Here is a 21,695-nt window from a genome sequence, read left to right on the forward strand (position 1 = left end):
GTGGGTTCCCCCTCCCGCCTGTTGGTGTTGACAATAAATCCGGGATCTCTTCTGCCAGTGTAAGCTCGGGCCAGGTGGGTTTACGCTGTTTGTCATGCAAAGTTAAACTTGTTCCTAAGCCTGCCCTGGTCTTGCCCTTTCCTGCCCGTGAAGAAGGAAGTGTTACCTCACTGGCTGCGGCGAGTTTTATGACAAGATGTTTTCGGAGCACCTTGTGAGTCTGTGTTTCTCTGTCGTTGCGGCCAGCTTGGCTCCCAGATGGCCAATTCCCTGAACGGCCGGAACCCGCGCAAGGGACGGATCCTGGGCTTCATTGATGCCATTCAGGATGCTGTGGGCCCCCCCAAGCAGGCAGCTGCCGACCGGAGGACTGTGGAGAAGACCTGGAAGCTTATGGACAAAGTGGTGAGTGTCTGTGTGCGTTCGTGTATACACGGAGTGGAGAATGGGGCTATTTAAATAGGTACACATGGGGAAACAACGTCTTCCTGTAGCTCTAACTGCTATGCTGCGTGTGCCTCGGGAAGTAAGGGGACTTATGTTTTAGGTTATTTAAGCACCATTTGTCTTCCCCCCCCTCCCCCCTATGGCCTCTGGCTATGTTTTTTTTAATCTTGGTTTGTGGAGGGAAAACAAATGTGTGTGTTTGCCTTAGGCTATTGTTATTTTCAGATCCTTTAAAATGACTCAAACTTGAAGAGCTGTCCTAACGAAAAGCTGCTTAACTTAGAGTTGTAATCACATACTCTGTGCGTTTCGTGTTGGATCACGTTGTTAGTCTGCAAACAAGACCTCTGAAGTATGAAACTTCAGTTAAGCTAATTGTCCTGTGAGACATGCTCATGATGGCAACACAGATACGTTTGTGCTTTTAGGAATGTGCGTGGGGACTGGGGGATGTCACTCTTGTCAGTTTAGTAAACAGATGAGTGTGGCACGCCTAACTTTTAAGTGTGTGTTCTGCATTTTAATGATTTTTAAGTACTTCTGCTCTTCATTTTGAAACTAGAAATGCGCTGTACTGAAACTTGTTATTCAGGAAGTGGGGGGATAGACCATAGTTTTTTAGATCTTCTAGTTCTCCGCACCAGCCTGATACATTTTGTTTAGTATTATACAGAATGACAGCTTGTATGATGGTAGATTAGCTAGGAGAGTTCCTTACCAATGGTAGGAACAAGTTGATTATAACACGGATAACTGTTCAGGAGATGCAGGCACTCTGTTTTGCGTATGCGGTGATACTTGAGACTTTCCTCTTGAAACTGCTGGGGAGTGAGGATTACTACCTGTTAGCCTTGGGTCTGTATGGCAAGAGGGTTGTGAGTTTTTAACTCAGTGATTCTTCATGAATTAGTGTAACCATTTGCTTTCCCTGTGGCTCTTGTAAAATGCAGGCGTTTAACATTTCTTAAAGTTCATAAGTAGTTATACTGACATGGTAGAGATCATTTCATGTTATATGCCTTGACAAGTGCTAATTTCGAAGTATTTGGTTGAGCCCTTGTATGCTCTCCTTTTTGATGCTCCAAGAATAGCATCTGTATTTCCACCACGATTTCTGATGATGATTATAAACTTAAAAAACAGCCTTGATAGAAATGGTTATTATCACAGACACTTTGTTGACATTTCCCTGTTAATGATCAGGATGCTGTAAACAGCATCTTGTAATAAGAACTGCAAGTATAAATACTTTGAAGCAGGCACTCTTCTTCAGTAGAAGGAAGTGTTTGGCTTGGAAACCAGGAATCTCGTTCGTCATCGTTGAAACCACGTGGGGAATGTATGGCTTAATTTCCCCCTGTGTCAGGCCATTTACAAATCCATATGGTAAGCTTGTCCCCTGATTGGTTTGTATATTCACGGTTACCAGAAAACCTTAACCCTGCCGCTTGGACTTGTGGATTGCTTTTGCTCAGCTAATATACGGTAACTGTGTTTGTCATGGTTACAACAGAGCATCAGAACAGCCAGTAAGGCCTGTTCTTCAGAAGTCACTGGAAAGGCTGGACATTGCGCTGTGCTTTCTTTTTCATTTTACTGGATAAGTGTCCTCAATTTGGATCTTTAATGCATCCTCTTTAAGCTGCTGTCAGTTAATCAAATTTTATTTCCAAATTATATTAAAGTATACCAGACAGAATGATGTCATAGTGTGAGAATGCTGTAGCTTGCTGCTTGAGTTTTTAGCATTTGGTACTTATAATGAAAGGATGTGTTTGAGCAAATTTAATATGTTGGCAAACAAATTTAAGTCTCTCAGCCTTATGTGGCAGTAGGCACAGGAAGGTCATTTTCTCCTCTGACTAGATCAAAACCAGGGATTAAAATCAGAAATAGAAACCTGCTCGATCAACTGTTGTTTCAAATCCCCTTTCTGGAGTGTGTCCTACGACTGATTTCTGTGGTGGGTCACTGATCAAATTAATACCTAGTGAAGGCGGTAGGCTCTGCAAAGTTGATAGGGTGCCACTCATGGTAAGATTGTGGCTTTGAGGCCTATTTTGCTTGTTGTAATAACAGTCATTATCCTTGTTTATTCTTTAACTATAATAGCTGTGATAACCATCTTTTTTCTGCAGTGAGGTAGCTAAAGTTTTCTCCCGTTCTAAAGATGTTAGGGAAAGGGAGAATGGAAACAAAGCAAAGCTATTATCTTGACCAAAGGGTGAAAAAAGAGCAGTCTTAAAACCTAGGGGCAGAGCTCAATAATTTCTGGTTTACATTTCTTTCTTTCTTTCTTTCTTAAAATTGCCATTCTTTACCTTTCCTTCATTCTGTAATTTTCTCCCTTGGCAGATGAGATTTTCTGTATGAATTATTTGTTTTCAACAGTAAGGGATTAACCAATACTACAAATATTGCTACTCTATAAGAACTATACTATGAGAGTGGTTTTATGGTGTAAGTAAAAGTTCTGGCTACTTAGATACCATGCAAACTTCTCTGTGTAGAATTGGTTGTATGTCATGCTTTGGAATTGTTCAGATTTCATGGTAATGTTTGTTTTTCATGGGCTGATGCTTCAGCTGTTAGAATAGGCAGAAGGTTGCAGTTCTGCTTAAGCGTCTTCTCTTCAAACTTCTGTTACCAGTTTGAAAAAAGCAAGGGTTTTGAAAGAGTTCTTTAGCAGGACAGAACGTTGGGGTAGTGCTCTGGTTAGAGCCCTGTTTGTAAAAGTTACTGTAAGCAACATACTTGCAGGGAATAAAAAAAAAAAAAAATCTTGTTGTAAGTAATCAGTGAATGTGAATTGTTATCTGTCTGTATATCTTATATCTGCATCTTCCTTTTTATTCTTCATCTGCTGGGATTGGTACTTTCTGAGGTTTACTGATATGTCTTTTTTATATGAATTTACAATACTTATTGCATTATTAAAGGGGCATCAACTGTTAGCACCAACGTCCAGTTTCCCTGCTGCTTTTCTCATGGGTAAGCAGTGGCTTTACCATTAAGAACCAAAAATATTTTGTGTAATTCCTTTGCAATGCAAAGGCTAATATTCCTTTTATGGTTTGGAAGGCTAGCCCTGCTTTCCAGTGCTAGCATTGTATAAGCAAGTTGACCATATATCTCTGAACTTCTAGCAAGCAAATTACTGTTTTTAAAACATGATGTGTATTTTAGAAAGTTCATATCCTGTAAATAAATAAAAAATAATATTGTTAACAAATAACTCCAAATCTTCCTTTAAACTATGCATAAATTACATGGGATTTTTTTTTTCTGAGATTCTAAACCTAATGATTTTAAACACTAGAAACTAGCTGTGTATTATTATTAGAGGATAATGGTTATCTTGAGAACAACTTTGGGAGAGAATGCCTATTATATAAACATTGGAGTAGTTAAGTTAATTTACTGCTCGGGCTATTTAGAGTTGGCAGTACTATTGTGCACACTTTACTATTGTGGGTTTCAGGCCGATAAAATTGTGACACATTCTGAACAGGATTTTTTAAAACAGGAATATTTCAGCAACTTTCCATCACTTTTCAGCACGCTTATGAATTGTGCCTGAAAATAATTATATTTTCAACTGTGAAGATTAACAATATTGTCTAAGCTGTTTGGGTGCTCTCTCATGGCCCACCCAGTTGTTTGACTCTGACTATATAAACTGGGATGGCGATTTGATTTGCTTTTTCATAATTACCTAAGAGCAAATTAGAGTGAGTCTCCAAAGCTCATACTGTTGACTCAGTGAGTAAAAGCTGTATTACCTCTGTAACTTAGTGATGTGGTTTTCTTTAAATTAACATTTGTCAGCATCCAAGTTTTCAACAGCATCTGAGTGAGTACACAGAGCATGGTAGTTGAAACTATGTGTGCGTTGGTTATTCTTTGCAACATTTTGTGTAATTGTTACATTAATGTGCAACCTTCCAAGTCAATTAAAGGTCATTGTTCCACAAAGGATCTAGAAAAGGCAATCATCAATCATAACCATCGTATTCTTCAGTGTGTTACCTGGTCAAAGTTGATAGGAAGTTTTATGTCCTGCATACACTGTTTGTGGAAAAAGAATAAAAATTTAAACAGAGAAATGGAAGCTTCTCTTTTTCTAATCAGAAGAAAGTATAAATGACCCTCCAAAGTCAGCTGCCCTTGTGCATATGTAGCATCAGCATTGTTATTGCTTATTCCTCCAGTATGGAAACATATGGCACAGTTGCAGTGTGGTAGCTGTTGAACAAGCACTTACTGTATTCTCAGCTGAAAAGATCGGTGATCGATCACCTCTACTTATATTTTGACGAGAAGGCTTCTTTCAGAAAGAAAACTCATCTTTCCATCTTTCTGTGGAAAATAAAATGCATTGCATTTAATGTGATTTCTGGCAGGGGGCTGTATGATGAACATTATGCTCCTTCATATTTCATCCATTTTCCTGATTAGCCCCTCACCGATTAAGTTCTTCAGAATTCATTGTTGGTAGCATTGTGTGTTGTGGTTTTCTGGAGAATTGTTATGGTATCTTATTGCAGAGCTACCTTTATGCTGTCTGTGTTGTGTCAAAGTGTTGGACTTTTTTTGTACTGCTTGGTGGAAGATACTAGTTCAGTAGATGGTTTCGAAGTGTAATTTTGGAAGTGTGCAAGCACTGGTGCTCCGATTGTGCTAGTCTATTCACTGCAGCTGAAAACAGTGTTTAGCGGATGTCCTACTCATTAGATACTCACTCTGTTTTAGCTGTGTTACTTTCCTTGTATTGTCTTTGACTAGCATTAGGTGTTTAAACAGATTGTGTTAGGGCTGCTATACTTTGCTTGAACAGAAGTTCTTTTGTCAAACGAGTCCAGGGCTTTCAACTTTATTGTTTGCTTTAAAAAGTGAATAGAAGGTACCGTTTTACGTAAGAAATTCATTGTCTAAATACAATAGGCATCATTACTCTCATCTCTGAAGATGCTATGAAATAATGCCTTATAATTTAAGTCAAGCATCTTCAAAAATGTTATGAGTAGTGGGTTTTTTTGTTGGGGGGGGGAGGGGGGGAGAGAGGAGAGGCGGGAACAGGGGGTTGGGATTTTTCTCCATAGGCACTAGAGTAAGCTTGTCTGGAAGTTCCTGAATTAACTGTTTCAAAATCTGTTTCTGGTAGATTAAGGTAATGCCTTGGTTCTTCACAATCAGAATTGCACTCTATTGTTTCTGTGATTCTGGAGTAAATACTTGGATTTATCCTGAGTGAGGTAGTGAAAGGAGCTTGGCTTTGTCTCCATTTATCTCAATGAGAGACATTTCTTACTAACTTGCTGACTGACTGCTTTTCATTTTTTAGACTGAATGCTTGCTAAATATATACATGCTTACTTCCAGTCATAACAGTACACAAATCTCACAGTGATATGATTCATGTCCGCTCCTGAAGTGTTGGTGAGGGTTGTTTTGTAAAGTGCAATATGGAGGTCTTTATTTTTGGCGGTTTTTTTTTTTTTTCTTTTGTTTTGAGTTCTGTTTTCTTTTGAAGAAAGGTATGTGTGCCACTTCTGGTGCATTGGTAAATCTTTTGCGTCAGCAGATGTCATTTCTGATTGCTTACTTTTAATTGTGAACTGCTGTGGTATGTGTCAGGACATCCTGACTCTGGAAACCATATGGTTTACCAGCCATCTCTTTACAAACTTATTTCCTTTGGACTGAAACCTTGTGTACTCTGTAAAGTAAAGAAAGCCTTGTACTACTTCATTGGGTCACTGACTTGAACTAAATGTTAGCATTTTTTTCAATAAGAATGTGTAAGACTGATTGAGTTGTACTGTAGAAGAATTTTTGTAGGACTCTCTTGAAGGCTTGTTCTGGAGTTGAAGGTTCTAGTAATGTGCTGTATTTATCTCTATAAATTCAGCAGAAGGTGAAGCCTTGTAAACCATGATGACCACAGGATCCTGTTTTGATGTGTGTCTGACTGTATGTAATGATACTGGACTGAAGAAGACTTTCTAGAACACCTGAAAGAGAAACTAATTCTTCTTTATAACTGGATGTTCTTTTTGTATATTTTAATGGACCGACTGTTGAAAACAGACCAATCAGCATAAGCAATTTGCTTTTTCCTGTTGTTTTTATATTTTTAATGGTACTTCTAGTATGTAGGAAACCACTTATATTCTGCTTGTTGGCACATCTGATCAAAAAGATAGACTTCAGAAAGAGAATTAATTCTTTGATCGTGAGATTTAAGTTAGGATAAATAAGCAATTCAAAATGATTGCAGCCTTCTCTGCTTGTGGTCTGCTCTCATTGCTGACTTTTTTCCCTGAATAAATATTTTCTTCTTTTCAGCTGTTTTTTTCCTTGTGCGTGTTGCTCCAGAAAGTTGTAAAGCCTAATCAGCGATACTGATTTGTGTCATCTGTAGTTGGCTTTGGGAGAATGTCAGTCTTGTTTCAAGTTTTCACTAAATCAGAAATCACAGAGAACAAAAGTTCAGATGAAAAAGTCTATGTTTTTCATAAAGGCTTTCACTTCTGTCTTTGGGATTCCAGTTCTTCTAATTCTTGTACAAAAAGAAATTCATGTTTGTCTCTGCATGGATGATCTTCAGATCTGTCTACACATGTAAAATTTTTTGCTCATGTTTCTGAAATCTCCTTAAAGAATTCTAGCTGTTGGCTTAACTTCAGTGTAACTAAAAGAAATGTTTAATCTCCTTCATAAGTCTCTCTTGTTAGTTCCTTCCTTGATCTTCTGGGGTGATACCATCATCCTGCCTTCACTCAGGCAACTCCTTTACTTGAACTGCTCTTTTGAAAGTTGTGTCTGAATCTTTCAGATTGAGATGTGATTCACAGATAAATACAACCTTCTGCATCAATCCATTCACCTAAAATGCTCATCCAATTGCTATTTTGTGTATCAGTAAGTTAAACTTTGCTTTTCTGACCTTGAAAGAATGCCATCATATCCAACCTTTATGCTTTGAGAATGCTGCTGCAAGCATCTCCTAACCTACAACTTGGACCGTGTTGTCCTTTTCTTTATCCTGATAACCTTCTCTTTATCACATGAAATATAAACAACTTATTTTTAGTTTCAAAGTCTCTTGCTGTCTCGCTCTTGTAGTTATGGATTGCAGTTCCAGACTTCATCACCTGATGAAGAGATGACCAAACATCTTTATGCTTTACTTTTTTTTTTGTTTCCTCCCAGCTGCTTCTTCAACTTAGGAGGAATTTCTTTATGAGCCACTAAATTATTTTAGAGCTTGCCTTGAAACTTTTGTTTGCTGTTTATATCTAGAAATACTTAACTGCTAGTGCCCTGAACCACCCTTTAGTATGTTGAGCAGCGTTGTGCTCATGTACTCGTATTTGCCTGCATCCATCTGCTGTCTTTTTGTTTCCTACTGAGATTGTAAATTTCTCTGTGGGAAGGACTGTCTGTTCTACAACACATCAGAAGGGTTCCTGATCCATTACTTGGTCTAGTAGGTGAAAGAATAATAGAAATTACTAAAGTAACAATGGATCAGTGAAATGAGGGGAGCTACTGCAAATGTCATGTTTTAAATACTGTTTTTGAATGGTGCTAACATTTCTGTAGTAGTTATGAGTTTGCACTGTTCTGATGCTGCTAGACTTCTTTTTTTAAAACTTGTCAGTGCTTGACTTTTGTCTACTCTTCTATCTCCACTTTTCTATGACCCCAGTTACCTAAATCTAATTGTCTGGTGTGTTTTTGTGTGTATGTTTCAGAGGGAAAAAACAATTACGTGTTTGCTTTGCTGTTTGTGGTGCATGAAGGTCTGTTAGGGGCAACAGTCTTAAGGCAGTGAATTTCTTAATGGTGTAGATCTAGAAATTGAAGGAGGGGTCAGCAATAGTGATATAGCTGTGAGTTTAGAGGTGAATGTTATAGGGTACAAGTTTGTTTCCCCCCCCACCCCCCGCTCCCCCGGAAATGCTCAAGACTGCACTTTTTTGAAGTTGATACATTAGTAGGAATAGGAGTCTGCTTTCAGCAGTATTAAGATGTTTTTACAGCCTCGTTAGTTACCTCAAAGGAATGTCAAACTCACTAATATATAATGTGGCGATCTCCAAATGATACCTATAAAACTTTTATACCACATGGACTTAATTTTTCATAAGTCTTTGCATATGTACAGCTGCACACACGTGTCTAGAATGTGTCCCTCTACAGTGTTTTAGCTGAGCGTGGATAGCTCAATGCAATAGCACTCAAAAACTACCCATTAGTTTCGATCCCTTTCGCTTTCTAGTACAGAACATTACAGAACAAACTACCAGAGAATTTAGGTAGCCAGGAGATAATTACTCTAACCTTGTATATGTTCAGGAAACAAAACCAGTACTACCTTTTTCCAGAAACATTTCCAGTGGAGACTAGATTCACACAGAGGTGTTCAGTTCATCTAAAGCTTATTCTTTTAAGTAAATTATATATTATTCAATTAATTTTTGTGCCATTTAGGAACATGATGATTCGAAGTCCATTAAGATGTTATCTTCTGTTACAACCATGAACTGGAAAACATTGAGTTTATAATGTTTTGTTTCCTGGTTTACGATACCTGTTTGTGAGTGACTTAATTTTTGTCTGTTGTAGCTAATAGCTTTTGAACCACTGGCGATGTTCAGACCATTTTCATATGTGTAGACCTCTCAAACTTTAAATTCCTATAGTTTCTAAGAGGTTATATTGTTGGATAGAGAAAAGAGGGAGCCAGCAGATGACAAGGTAATTTATAGGGTCAGTTCTTAGTAGACATTTAAATACCCATAAGGAAGTTCACCTGCAGCAAACATCTGTACGAAACTACTGCTCTTGGCATTAGTTGCATACTGTGTTTTGATAATATACTCCTTACCATATAGTAGGCAGGCAAAGACATTCTTACTTTAAAAGCAAAACCCCAAAGTATGTAAGTAAGCTTGTTTGCTTTTTATGGATGTGACAGGATTAAGTTAAATTTTACATCCTTTGACATTAGATACTATGTTGGGATTTCATGGAATATAAATGAAGTAGGATTTAATTCTTTGTGCCTGGAGGTTAGAGGAGTATGCTTACACCTATTAATTTTAAGATGTCAGATCAGTTTTTGCCCCAACATATTTCTTGTCTTTTACATTCTTTTGTTTTTGCTTATAGGTAAGATTGTGCCAAAACCCAAAGCTTCAGCTCAAAAACAGCCCACCTTACATACTTGACATTTTACCTGACACCTATCAACATTTGCGACTTATACTGAGCAAATATGATGACAACCAGAAGCTTGCACAACTCAGTGAGAATGAATATTTTAAAATCTACATTGACAGTCTCATGAAAAAATCAAAACGGGCTATAAGACTCTTCAAAGAAGGAAAGGAAAGAATGTATGAGGAGCAGTCACAGGACAGGTAAGTGAAATATTTAAATATGAAGTAGATTGTCTGGCCTGTCTGCATTCTTAACACTGTTTGTCTGCAGCCATTGTGTTTTGACATTTTTAATTATTTAAAGAGCAGAAATATTTATCGTTTGTATTCATTGACCCTGCAGGTCAATCAGTAATTTGCTAGATTTGTTCCACTGTGTGCTCTTCTCTGTCACTTTGTGACCTTTAAAACCAAGTGCATTTCCTTCATAAAACATTCATTTCATTGTAATTACTTGTTCACAGGGCCTTACGATATCTAGTTTTTCCTCTGGCAGAGACAGAGTGACTGTTACTTGGATTGAGCTTGACCTGCCTACCCCAGTTCTTAAAACTGTGGGAGCCATGGTGGATATTGACTTAGAGCTTTCACAAGTGATGAAATGGAGCAAAACAATATTCACATTTTTGAGATACTGTGTGATGTTAGCATAAGGTGATGATAATGTTAATTTGGTGCTGAGAAGCCTTTTCAGAAACCTAATGGATTCCTGATTTGCAGTGGTTCAGTTTTAATAACGGGGACTAATGTCCACTTTATGCGTACTCTTGGTGGTGAGTGAAGAAGTTTTTAATATTTGATTTTATTATCTAATATTTAAAAAAAATATTTCAAGAACTTGTGTGGAAAATCTGCAGTTTTGTTTTGGGAAGGGGTACAGCAGTGTTGTGGCAATTAGACTCTGCAGTGTGTGGTATATCTTTAAACCTATTCAAATAAAAGATACGATGCTGTTTCCAGAGTCTCCCCTTTTTAAAGGAGATAGTGGGGAATGGGAGATAGAGAGGAAGTGAATGGAGGATTGAATACCTGCCATTCTGTTTGCACCTGAGCTCAGAGGCAGGGTTGCAGTATAGTTTTACAGCTGGTGAAAGTGTTGGTAGAAGCATGAAATGTCTACATTCTTGTAAATGTCACTGCTGTTATGTTTGATTTATACATATGTTCCTTTGAGATCTTTAGCAATGATTTTAGCTATTCAGTGCACTGTGGTAGTCTCCTGTGCTTGATAGGGGGTCTGAAGCTTGCTTAAAGTCTAAGGATTTTTTTTTAAAGTATGTAAAGACTGTCCAATTGTGAATATACTCGGAGCGACTTGCCTAAGAGGAGCAAAATACACAGTTTGAGCTATTCTAGTGATGAATAAAGATTTTGATGAATGTTTTTTGTGTTTGAATTTATAAGTACGTAAAGGAACATTTTCACTGTAGATGCATTCTTACCAGAACCTCTGGAAGAACTGTTCAGCACTGAGCCCATGGGTTCTTTTTTTAATATCCCATTTGTTGTATGTACAGAAGTCATTGTGTTGCAAAGGAAGTAAGAACTTTTTATGGTAAGGGAAATTTGACATAAATGGTTGCATTATGTAAACGGGTTTTATTTTGACTTCCCTATGTTGTATGAAACCCAGATTTACTTATGGTTTTGTTTACAGTTAGCAATAAATTAAAGCCAGTTTCAGTGTCACTTTTTCAAAGTCTGCTATATGCTCTGTACAGTCATTCAAACAGTGTCTTAGTAACTGTATCTAGTTGCTTGAGTTGCTTTCTTCTTTCCAATTACCCACTTCATTTCCTGCATAAGGATAACAGTGGTGATATAAGGATGATTTTTGTGAAGCAAACAGTTTTTGAAGAAGGTGCAGTTAGCATATTTACTGTCATTTATTTGGGCCATTCTTGTGAGATGATTGGAAAGGAAGGATTTTAAAATAAAACATAGTAATGAAGTGCACTGAATCACAATAACTACTTCAGGCTCTCTGAATTTTTATTTCAGAAGGTGACAACCATATTATTTTGCCTGACTGATGGAGTTTGACGCTTGAGGAAGAGAGTACAATAGAAATGTTTCTCCTGTGCTAAAATTGTTGTTTCCTATACAAACTGCGTTCTGACATACAGTCAGAATGCTCAAACAAAAAAAAAGAAAGTGTAAGCATTGTTCCAGCAGTTCATGCCTCATGCCATTATAAGTTAAAGTCTACATCTTTGTGACTTCAGTGCACCCTCTTTCATCTACTGGTGATGTTTTATCTGTATGTGTGTCCTAGTTTAAAGTTGAACGAAGGTATACTTGTTTGCTGAACCCTATGACTAGGTACCTGTTTGCTCTGCAGTGCTTCAACATACTTAATCATGTTAATTCTTGGTAAGTTAGTAAAAGAAGCTGTTAATGTTTTTAGCTTCTTTGCTTCCAAATATGATTGCATTAACCTAAGTATGTTATTTGTTAATGTTATAATGCAAACGTAGGAGTGACCATTTAAATAAATGGTTTTTGAAGATGTTTCTAAAATGACTGTCAAAGTGAAGTGTAGTCAATTTAAAAAAAAAAAGGCAAGCCAAAAGCCTCGCATGTTGACACCTGGCCAATTTCTGTGGTTTTCAATCTTACATTTCTGTTTTGTTTTCTGTTAGTGTCTCTGTGGTTTCTGGATAGAAGGTCATCATGAAAAAGGGAAACTGGCTGCATTTGGAAGCATTCTATATATACATTTGATTGGTATACTTTTAACCTATTAGGGTTACTGAATAATCTTTTAACTTTTATAGTGATAGTACATTTAGGAACCAATGCCAATACAGTTGTAAATGTAAAATGTAATTTTATTTGCCTGATGACACCAAAATTACTCTATTGTGAAGAATTTGTCATGACTTTTAGTTCTCAAAGATACTGTGGCTGACGCAAGATCGTGTGCCAGTCAGATTATGTCCAAATGGCTAAAACAAAAGCTTACATTGTAATGGTGTTGCCTCTCTATCCTATGTTCCATGTCAAACACATATGATAGCCGTTTAAGAGTAGATGGTGCTGTCATTCTGTATTCTATGGGATGAGTCTTGCTAAGCAGAGAAAGTATGGCTTACAAGTTTGTTTATTGTATATGAATTGCATCTACCTTCTGGATATGGCATCTAGTATAAAATTATGTCCTCTCATAGTCCTCTTGCTTAATGAAGTAAGAGACGATGTTCAATAAATTCTGTAAACTGTACTAGATATAGGCTGCACAGTTTTTCTATGTATGAAGTAATTTAAAGATTTTTTTTTTTTTGTCACAGATTTTACTTTTTAAAAGTTATTAACACAGGCTTATTAAAATTATTGGTTCAGGTACATCTACTCTTCTTAAAAGGCTTTCTGTGTCTTTGAGGGTCTGGTGTTTTGGTTTTTTGGTGTTTTTTGGGTTTTTTTTCCCCTTTGTTTATTGGAAAGTAGACTAAAGCTGGAAGGCATCATTTCTGTGAAGTCCAAACTTCCTTTTGTCTTGCTGCATTCCAGAATTATGCATCCAGAAAAAATAAAAACTTTGTAGGCTGGCAGTTTTTTCAGACAACTATGTTAGCCAGGTTTAGAAATCAAGCACGTAAGTTAAAATAATAATAGAGGAGGAATAGAGTGGCAGTGGGGAGATTATATTTGGATTCATTCAAGATGCTGGACATGGTCCTCATGGCTAACACAACCATTTCTTAGTAAAGGAGACAAGTATGAGCTTTCCTGTGCTTATCTGTAAATCGTGTTCTTGGAAGAATACGTCTTGAGATGGAACTTGTTCATTGTCTGTTTTAATATTGCATGCCTTCTGCTGTATGCCCTTTATATGAGGAGAAGAGGAAAAGTATAAAACCAGGGTGTATACTTATCTTTAATAATCTCTTAATTGCTGCTTGGTTCGGCCAAAATTAGTTGGCTACTTGATTTTAAGTGGCATTGCAGAAGTGGAAGAGGAAGACAAGATGAAAGATGGATATTTCTTAAGTAGTGGGCAGTACAGATGAAGATGGCAAGAGGAGAAGAGCTGAGGTTGTTCTGGGGTTGATGTAGAAAGAGGTGTGCATATAGGGAAAGTCAGAGTCAAGGCAGTCCTTCAAGACGGTCACAAACCCGCTCCTGTTCCTGTACAGAAAGCCCCGCTAAATTCTCTTGCACATCTGGTCATCTGGCGTCTTGATTCAAATTGCATGCTTCTAGATTTTACAGCTTGCTTAACTATTTTGTTAGTGCAGAATTCTTATATTCTCTAAGTCTTCTAGGGAGGTCTTATACCTGTGGTTCACGTGATAGGTCAGGTTCTCCTTTGTTACTGTTCATATTGATTAGAGAGTTTGTAAAGTATTCCATTTCCCTTCCTTCAGTCTGTGTTGGCAACTGAGATCAGTCAAAGTTCTTGAGTCAAGTCCCTGAACTGGCACATCAAAGTACACAGCATTCTCGGTAGAGACCTTTCTACTGCTGAAACGTCTAGCCCATTCCCTCCTTATTCTAGAAGTACGGACTTGATAAGAAGTTACGGGGGTAAGCATCAGGATGGACTTCAGTTGTGTCAGCTGCAAGGCAGCAACAGCCATTTGTGTACTTCTGTCCTGTGGTAAGTGAGAGGTAGCTTACCCTACTTCTTTGAATTACTTCATCTTCTACCACAAACTTGCTGTTTTATTTACAGGAAGTTAGGAAGTTTATAACTTGGCTAACCTTGTAACATGTTTGTGTCTCCAGACAGAGGAGATTTTGTTGACTGAGAGAAGGATCAGGAAGAGTATGTTTCTAATTCAGGATGATTTTATTTGGACAAGTTAAGATTGTTTTGGCTGATGGTTTTCTTGTTTGACAAATAGAATGTACAGATTCAGAAAAGGATGTTAATGGCTCTTTTCATAGAGCCAGTTTTGACTATTAACCACATAGGTAACTCAGTAATTGTTGGATAGTAAGAGTGGCAACCTTCACCAAAGTCGATTGGATTTGAAGTTGTGATCTTGTGGTGAAAGTTACTGGCTCCTTAGAATCCTGTGATTTGTCCCATTTTCCAAGCATATTATGTAGTTTTTGGTCTTCAGTAAATTCTGAGCTGAACAGTTAGGCTATACGTACCATCAATCTCATCTGACATGATCTGTAAACCCCTATACTTAAGATATGTCAACATGTTTTAAAGATCAAATATATTGACTGCTTTATTCTAATCTTGCTGAAGCTGGGGCAAAAGAATCTAGTATTTGTCCTTTCCTCTCTTGTATTTATTTACCTGTATTTTTAGATGGTTCCTTCACTAGGTTTTTAGGAAAAGAAGCCATCTTACTCTGCTTAAAAGGCTTCTGGAATGTTGACTCATTGCTTGAACTCCTGTGCTGTCCCTAGAGAAAAAGAGGACACTTTCTCTTTCAATGTATAACCTATAATACAGTAATTGGGAATGGAACTTGGCTACAATAAATAACCTCTAATAAAGAGGCTTCTCCTGAGGAAAAGAGAGCGTATGACTAATGGGATGGGGTTGCATGGGAGAAAGAAATGCAATGAGATTTTTTTTTTTTTTTGAAGCTGTTATGTTACGGTGAGAATTTCCACCCTCTTCTCCCTTCCCTGTTCCTTAGATGTGATGTAAAACCAGATGTGAACCAAAACAGCTTTAAGAAACCCTTTGGTGTACCTGAACCACATGAGTAATTGAGCTTTAGTGCAAATTTAGTGAAGCACAAGCCATTTGCTATTTTTGGTTCTAGTCTAAATTGAACAAGAAACATTACACAAACACACCTTTCAGACAGAGACACTTTTGTTGCAGAGGGCAGGTGAGAACACGTGGAGGTTACAAATGGTAGGGGAGTGTTATGACAGCTTGTTCTCAATGTAAATGTAAACAGGCTATGTGACTGCAGTTGTTGTAAGGCAATATTTAAATTTTAGATGTTTTTGATCATCTTCACTACTTGGGGGAGGGTATACCAAATGAGAACAAAAGAAGTATTAGTACCGAAATAACTTAAAGGCAACTATTTATTCAGATTGCAGAGGAAGACAAGGATTTTAAAATCACAAAAGATCCTAAATGAAAAAATAACGGCTTGTAAATTCTTATAATTGATTTAGATCCTTGATTCATATCTAGTTGGGTAGAAGAGGGGTAATATGTGCAATTTGTTTGTCTTTTACTTTTTACTCTGCTATAAAATCAGGCAGCATTTTCTGTGTTAGTGCAAGGTCTCTTTCAAACATTTTCTTACAAATAATGTGGTGTTGACAGTCCCATCTGAGCAGAGTTCAGCTGATTGTGAGGGGATATACAGAGTCTGATCTTTTCCTTGTTGCACTTTGTATAATCATTTATACCTCTGAAAAGTTTATATGATAATGTTGCCAAATTAAGATGCCATAACATTTATACCCACTTTGTGCAGGTGTGAAAGCTCTCAAAAAGCACAAAGTTGTGGGGAATCAGTCCTCAAGACTTTCCATGTGTTGTATATTAATTTCCTTTGTGATAAAGCTAATGACAGTTCTACTACTAGGATTATACAGTAAGACTGATGCAATGTCTATGCTGACATAGTTTTCTACATTGTTCCATTTCAGCTTTAGAAGGCAATATAGGATGACAAAATGAGCTGGGAAGAATAGGTGGTTTTCTGAAAATACAGTACTCTTGGTCAGAGAGATCTGGAAATACTCTGTTTTGGCAGTGAGGATACTAGTACCCATTTCTGCTTTATAACAGCTCAGTTTCTCACATCCCTTCACCGTACTTGTCTGCATGGTCTCTACAGAGAACAGCCGTGCTTGTGGAGGCAGGCCATGGTTGCCAACTATAAATAGAGCTATGTTCTTAGGTATGATAAAGCCCAGCTGATCATATCAAGATAGCAGCTTCAGGATCTTCTTGAAGAACAGACAGTACTGACTCCTGAATTTACCGTGTAGAAAGGAAGGCTCCTGTAATGGACCTGAAGGGATCTTTCATCTTTCACTTTTGAATGTGTGGTTGATTTTTAGAAAATTTGGTCTTTGCTTCTCTATGTCAGAAGTATTCTATATTCAGCAATTAGGTATTTGTTTTACGGTGCCTTCAACACTAGCCTCATGATGGCAGCTACTTATCATGCAAGAAGAAGCACAGAGAAAGCTTTCAGAAGAAACTGTCCATTTTTATGAAATGTATGTCTAAATATATAAGCATATCTAATTTTAATTTCAGGTTATAAAAATAAATGGTTTCCTTTCCCTAATGTTTTGTGGCATTGTTTTTCATTAAAAATTAGAAACATGAAAGAATAAAAATCTGTTTTTATTCTATAAAGAAATGGAAAGGAAGTTGAGAATAATCACTTTCAAGTGGTACACTTGCAATTTAGTTAATAGAAGCTCTTTTACCCGTCTTTGATGAAACTAAAGTAAAGCCAGTTTAAAAACACAGACATGCTGTAGTGATAATCCTTTTATCCAAAGAATGCTTGATCAAAAAACAGGCTAAAAGACATGCTTGCTATGTATTTAAACCTATAGTAAAGGAAGTTTCACTAACCTATACAGAGTAGGAAATAACCTTAATCTGAAAAGGGGTGAAATTATATGTTTTGATTAACACAGTTCAAGTTTGACTGAATTCAGAACAAAAGAGACAGAATGAGATATTGATGGAGATGATAATGGATGGAAATACCAGTTCCATTCGTTGAAATGTAAAGTGCAAGAAAGAGAGAGTACTTTGATAATTTCATTAATTTTAAAAATATTTTGTAATCATATGACATAAATAAGCTTCTCTGCTTCCTATTCTGTTCTTTGCTTCAATATTAAATGAATTTACTTCAGTCATCTTAAAAATGGCACAAAAGAATTATTATAATTATTTAGTAAGTTGCATTCAGAGTACCTTCTATGCTTGGGCTTTTATCAGTGGCTGCACATTCTCAAGTTAACTTTGTCTTTACAGATTATACAATAATACTATGCATGCTCTAGAGTGAGGCAAAGCTTTAGTATTATTAATTGATATTGGAAGAACAAGATTTATTAGTTCAAAAAGTAGGTTTGCTGTTGTCTGCACAAAACAGTTTTACTACTGGTAAAATTAATATGTTGGCATGTTTCTTTTTCTTTTACTTTATATCGAACAATTCCAAATGGTGTAACAGCATGTTCTCCGAGAGCCAGGTCAGGAATATAATTTGCTTGATTTGAAAGAAAATGTGATATTTATATAAAAGACTGTGCAATGAATGCAACTATAAAAAAAATATCCAAACAAGCAGGAGAAATAGCACACAGAAAGGACCAACAGTAAATTGTGTCTGAAAAGAAGCACAATCTTAACACATAACACAAATGAAAGAGAAATCAGTAAGTGATCTTATATGAGGAATAAAACTTCTTGACCAAGCAGCCAGGTGACTGTCATCAGTATCTCAATTGTAATGTAGATGAAGAATACATTTTGAATTTTTCTGTTTTGAGTGCAACCAAGGTAGAGCTAAAGGATTTATTATTGAAATATTTTCGTATTTGTCTCTTAGCATATGAAAAACTTTGTGTGTTTTCACCATAGTTTGTTCAGATTTCCCATGTCGGAATTATAGAGCTATCCCATTTTGTAATGGAAGACCTTAACCATAATCTGTTTATTACCCATTTCTTTTACATTGTGTGAAGTGAAATACATATTGAAGAGTATATTGACTTTATACTTGCAAAGATCTTGACAGATCAGAACAAATAATTAATTATGTTAGTTAATTTCAGTAATAGTTGGTCATAATAATTATGACTTCACTGTTTTTCTGGTATGTCTGATGTAAAGGTAGATTTAAATGTATTTCTTCCTAATGTGACCTAACACAGTAAACTAAAGGGGAAACATGAAAGTAGCAGATATGTAAGAAAGAAGCATTTTTGGGATATATAATGAAAGATTATAATCAATGGTAACACGTTGATTGAGCTAAATTTAATTTCTGTGTGGGTAAGGTTGTTGTGGTCTCTCTATAAGACGATGTCTAATAAAGGGACTTTAATTTTTCTTGAATGGTCAGACAGCATAGATGTAATTTCAGCATAATATCTGATGCATCGTATATATCAGGACTCCATTGTGGACCTGCACAGACAACCTAATGGGTTAGTCTTTTACTGCTATTAGCTGATCTTTGGCAAGCTCTGTGAATGTACAGTGGGAGAAGAATGTTGGGAAAAGTAATTAGATTTAATTACTTTTTTCCCCCTCTATTTGATAGCATTGTGGGAGAGTTCACAAAACAATGTCTTCCTTTCCCCTAGGATAAAACAGTGAAACTATATAGCTTTGAGATTTGAAGCAACAATAAACAGGAAAATTATTCCTATCTTCTGTAGCAAAAATGTTTATGAAGATTACCTTATCTATTCCACAATTCTTACGTGAAGCTGTCACTAGTAATATTTAGAGCCTTAATTTGTTCTCTCTGTGATACTGAACAGATGTGTATAACGAAATAAAATCCACAACCATATCTCATTTTAAATATTAGCCCCTGTTTTGCATCTACCTTTCATAATGTAAATATGTCTCCTGATAGGAACAAATACTGAATAATAAGCTATGGGAGTCTTATCAGCTCCTGATTAACTGCTATCTCTCCTTCTTTTGAGCTCAAACCCAACATATTGCACAGTATCTGTTTATATTGATATGACCGAGAGTGGCGAATATCTAGATTCTCTCAGAAAGTACATGGCATATTGCAGGATTGGATTAGACCCTGGGTACTGGTGGCAGGAAGAAAAGGATCCATGGGCTTGTTTACTAATGAGTAAAATAAGTGTCTCTTGCAGGGCCTGATTAGTTATATCTAGGGTAGTGTTTGCTTTTTTCCTAGTATCTGTTGACTAACTTCTTCAAAGAACTGAAACCTACATATTTACTAGAAAATCTGTGGCTAGTCCCCAGCTTGCATAGAGGATTATTCTGTAACAAAGTCTAGTCTTGCTTACACTAAGAAACAAGAAACATTTTAATAAGCTTGTTTCTTTTTTTGTGCGCCAGGCCTTAGTGATATCCTAAAGGCTTTTGCTAACCTCTTTATTTGTCCTGAAAAAAAACCCCAAACACCTTCGTTAGCTCTGTATCAGAAATATTATTGCTTTTTTAAGAGGTGATAAATTCATTTGTTAATTATCACTCTTAAAATAGTACATTTCGGGCAATACTGTATTGTTTAAAAAATGACTGCATGAGTAAAAATTTGCCTCTCGTTACAAGTTAAAGGGCATTAATGCAAGGCAGACAACCTTATTAGCATCTGTTTTCAAACTGTTCCAATGGAAAATGGTCCTTAGCCAACAGAATATTCTGTGAACTCATCTCAGTGTTAATTATCACTCTTAAAATAGTACATTTCGGGCAATACTGTATTGTTTAAAAAATGACTGCATGAGTAAAAATTTGCCTCTCGTTACAAGTTAAAGGGCATTAATGCAAGGCAGACAACCTTATTAGCATCTGTTTTCAAACTGTTCCAATGGAAAATGGTCCTTAGCCAACAGAATATTCTGTGAACTCATCTCAGTTGATTCTGAGTCATGAATGTCTGTCATGGGAAGTATGAAATGCAGGGTCAGTAATAAAACATCTTGTACCTAAGAACATTTGTAAGAACAATATTGGTTGTTTTTTTTTTTTTTTAAGCAGTTGTTAATTGGTGAGACCTTTACAGGTCCAGAGCAGACCTTTAATTCTAACTACTCTCTAGTGGGAGGGTGTGTAAAGATGAAGAAGAGAAGCACCTTCAGATTTTTGCATGTCAACCTTTTAAACAGGTTTATGGGGCTACAGAGGATTAGTCATTACATAACTTAAAAATGAAATGATCATATTACTAGATTACTTTATTTAGGGTTTAATATCAAACTCCCTGCACACTGTTCTTATTTTTGGAGAATACTTAGTTTTGACAGAAGAAAAATCAACAATTTCTTCAAACTCAACGTTGTAAGTTTCAGCAAATATGGCATGTAAGCCTTCCGTCAGTACACTTAGAGTAGAGCTGTGTAAGTTGTATTTAATACTCTATAAATGTCATGCATGTTTAAGGAAGATGTAATGCAAGAAATAGAGCCTGAAAACATTTCTGTTTGTTCAAATATACAGCCTGTTGTGAACATTCTGAAGTGGAGGTTGATGTCACAAACCTTGAGCCTGTGTTCCAAATATTGTTTGTCATTAAAAGTGATGACAATCTCTGTTAAGAACATCTGCTCGCCCAATATACTAGCAATAAAGGAGATGTCTATGTTATAACTTAGCTTGTTTTTAGCTTTTTTTTTTATTTCCAAGTATTTGTTGTTAAAATATTAGAAAAAAGCCTAGTGTTTTTGTAATGAAATATTGTCCTAACTTTCAGCTCTGAAACACTGAAATATGAAAAGTACACAGTCAGTTGCTAGGTCATCTTGATAATGCTGAGTGGATCATAACTAACAGGCTGTATTGGTATTTTTGTTAGAACAGGGAGTCTGGACACCTACGCTTTATTTCTAGTTAGGTTACTTTTTATTGGTTACCTCGATCATCATTGGTCATTTCTGTCTGTTAAGTATTAAGCCATTTAATTCACAGTGCAGCACTTTCAGGTTTTCCTAGAATAAAGAGTAGTATTTACGGTTCTATGCTTTTAGGCTGTCATAGCAGAGTAATGGTGGATGACAGGAGCGCTGATAAAGGCTTGTTTCTGTTCTAACTTCATATGAATTTTTAATCCACTTCATAACTGCATCTTACTGACAGCTTATTCCCAGTGGCCAATGCTTCAGTGTTTTTACAACTTAATGATACATGTTCTGTGCTGCAATTGGGAAAATACAGAAAATGTGGCATATCTAGCCAATTTTTTTTGTCTAGCTGAGGAAGTCATATGTCAGCAGGCTGAAATCCTCTCCCCCTATACTCTTTTTAAATGGGCTTCTTTAGGATAGCAGGCTGGAAGACTATATTGTATTATTTTGTTCAGAACTCTGCATATCCTTTTTACTCCATAA

The 21,695-nt window shown here is 36.5% G+C and overlaps 1 protein-coding gene across 1 annotated transcript in view; it reads left to right on the top strand.

Annotated features, from left to right (window-relative positions):
• The first annotated feature begins 255 nt into the window (after nt 1-255).
• Nucleotides 256-21,695, top strand: part of CBLB (Cbl proto-oncogene B) — a 134,650-nt gene continuing 113,210 nt past the window's right edge. The window contains exons 1-2 of the mRNA XM_009272816.2: nt 256-405; nt 9,628-9,878. Coding sequence (XP_009271091.1) covers nt 259-405; nt 9,628-9,878 — 398 coding nt within the window. The 5' untranslated portion in view covers nt 256-258. The remainder of the gene's footprint in view (nt 406-9,627; nt 9,879-21,695) is intronic.

This window comes from Aptenodytes forsteri, unplaced genomic scaffold (assembly GCF_000699145.1).
Source record: "Aptenodytes forsteri isolate BGI_AS27 unplaced genomic scaffold, ASM69914v1 Scaffold251, whole genome shotgun sequence".
NCBI classification, from domain to species: domain Eukaryota; kingdom Metazoa; phylum Chordata; class Aves; order Sphenisciformes; family Spheniscidae; genus Aptenodytes; species Aptenodytes forsteri.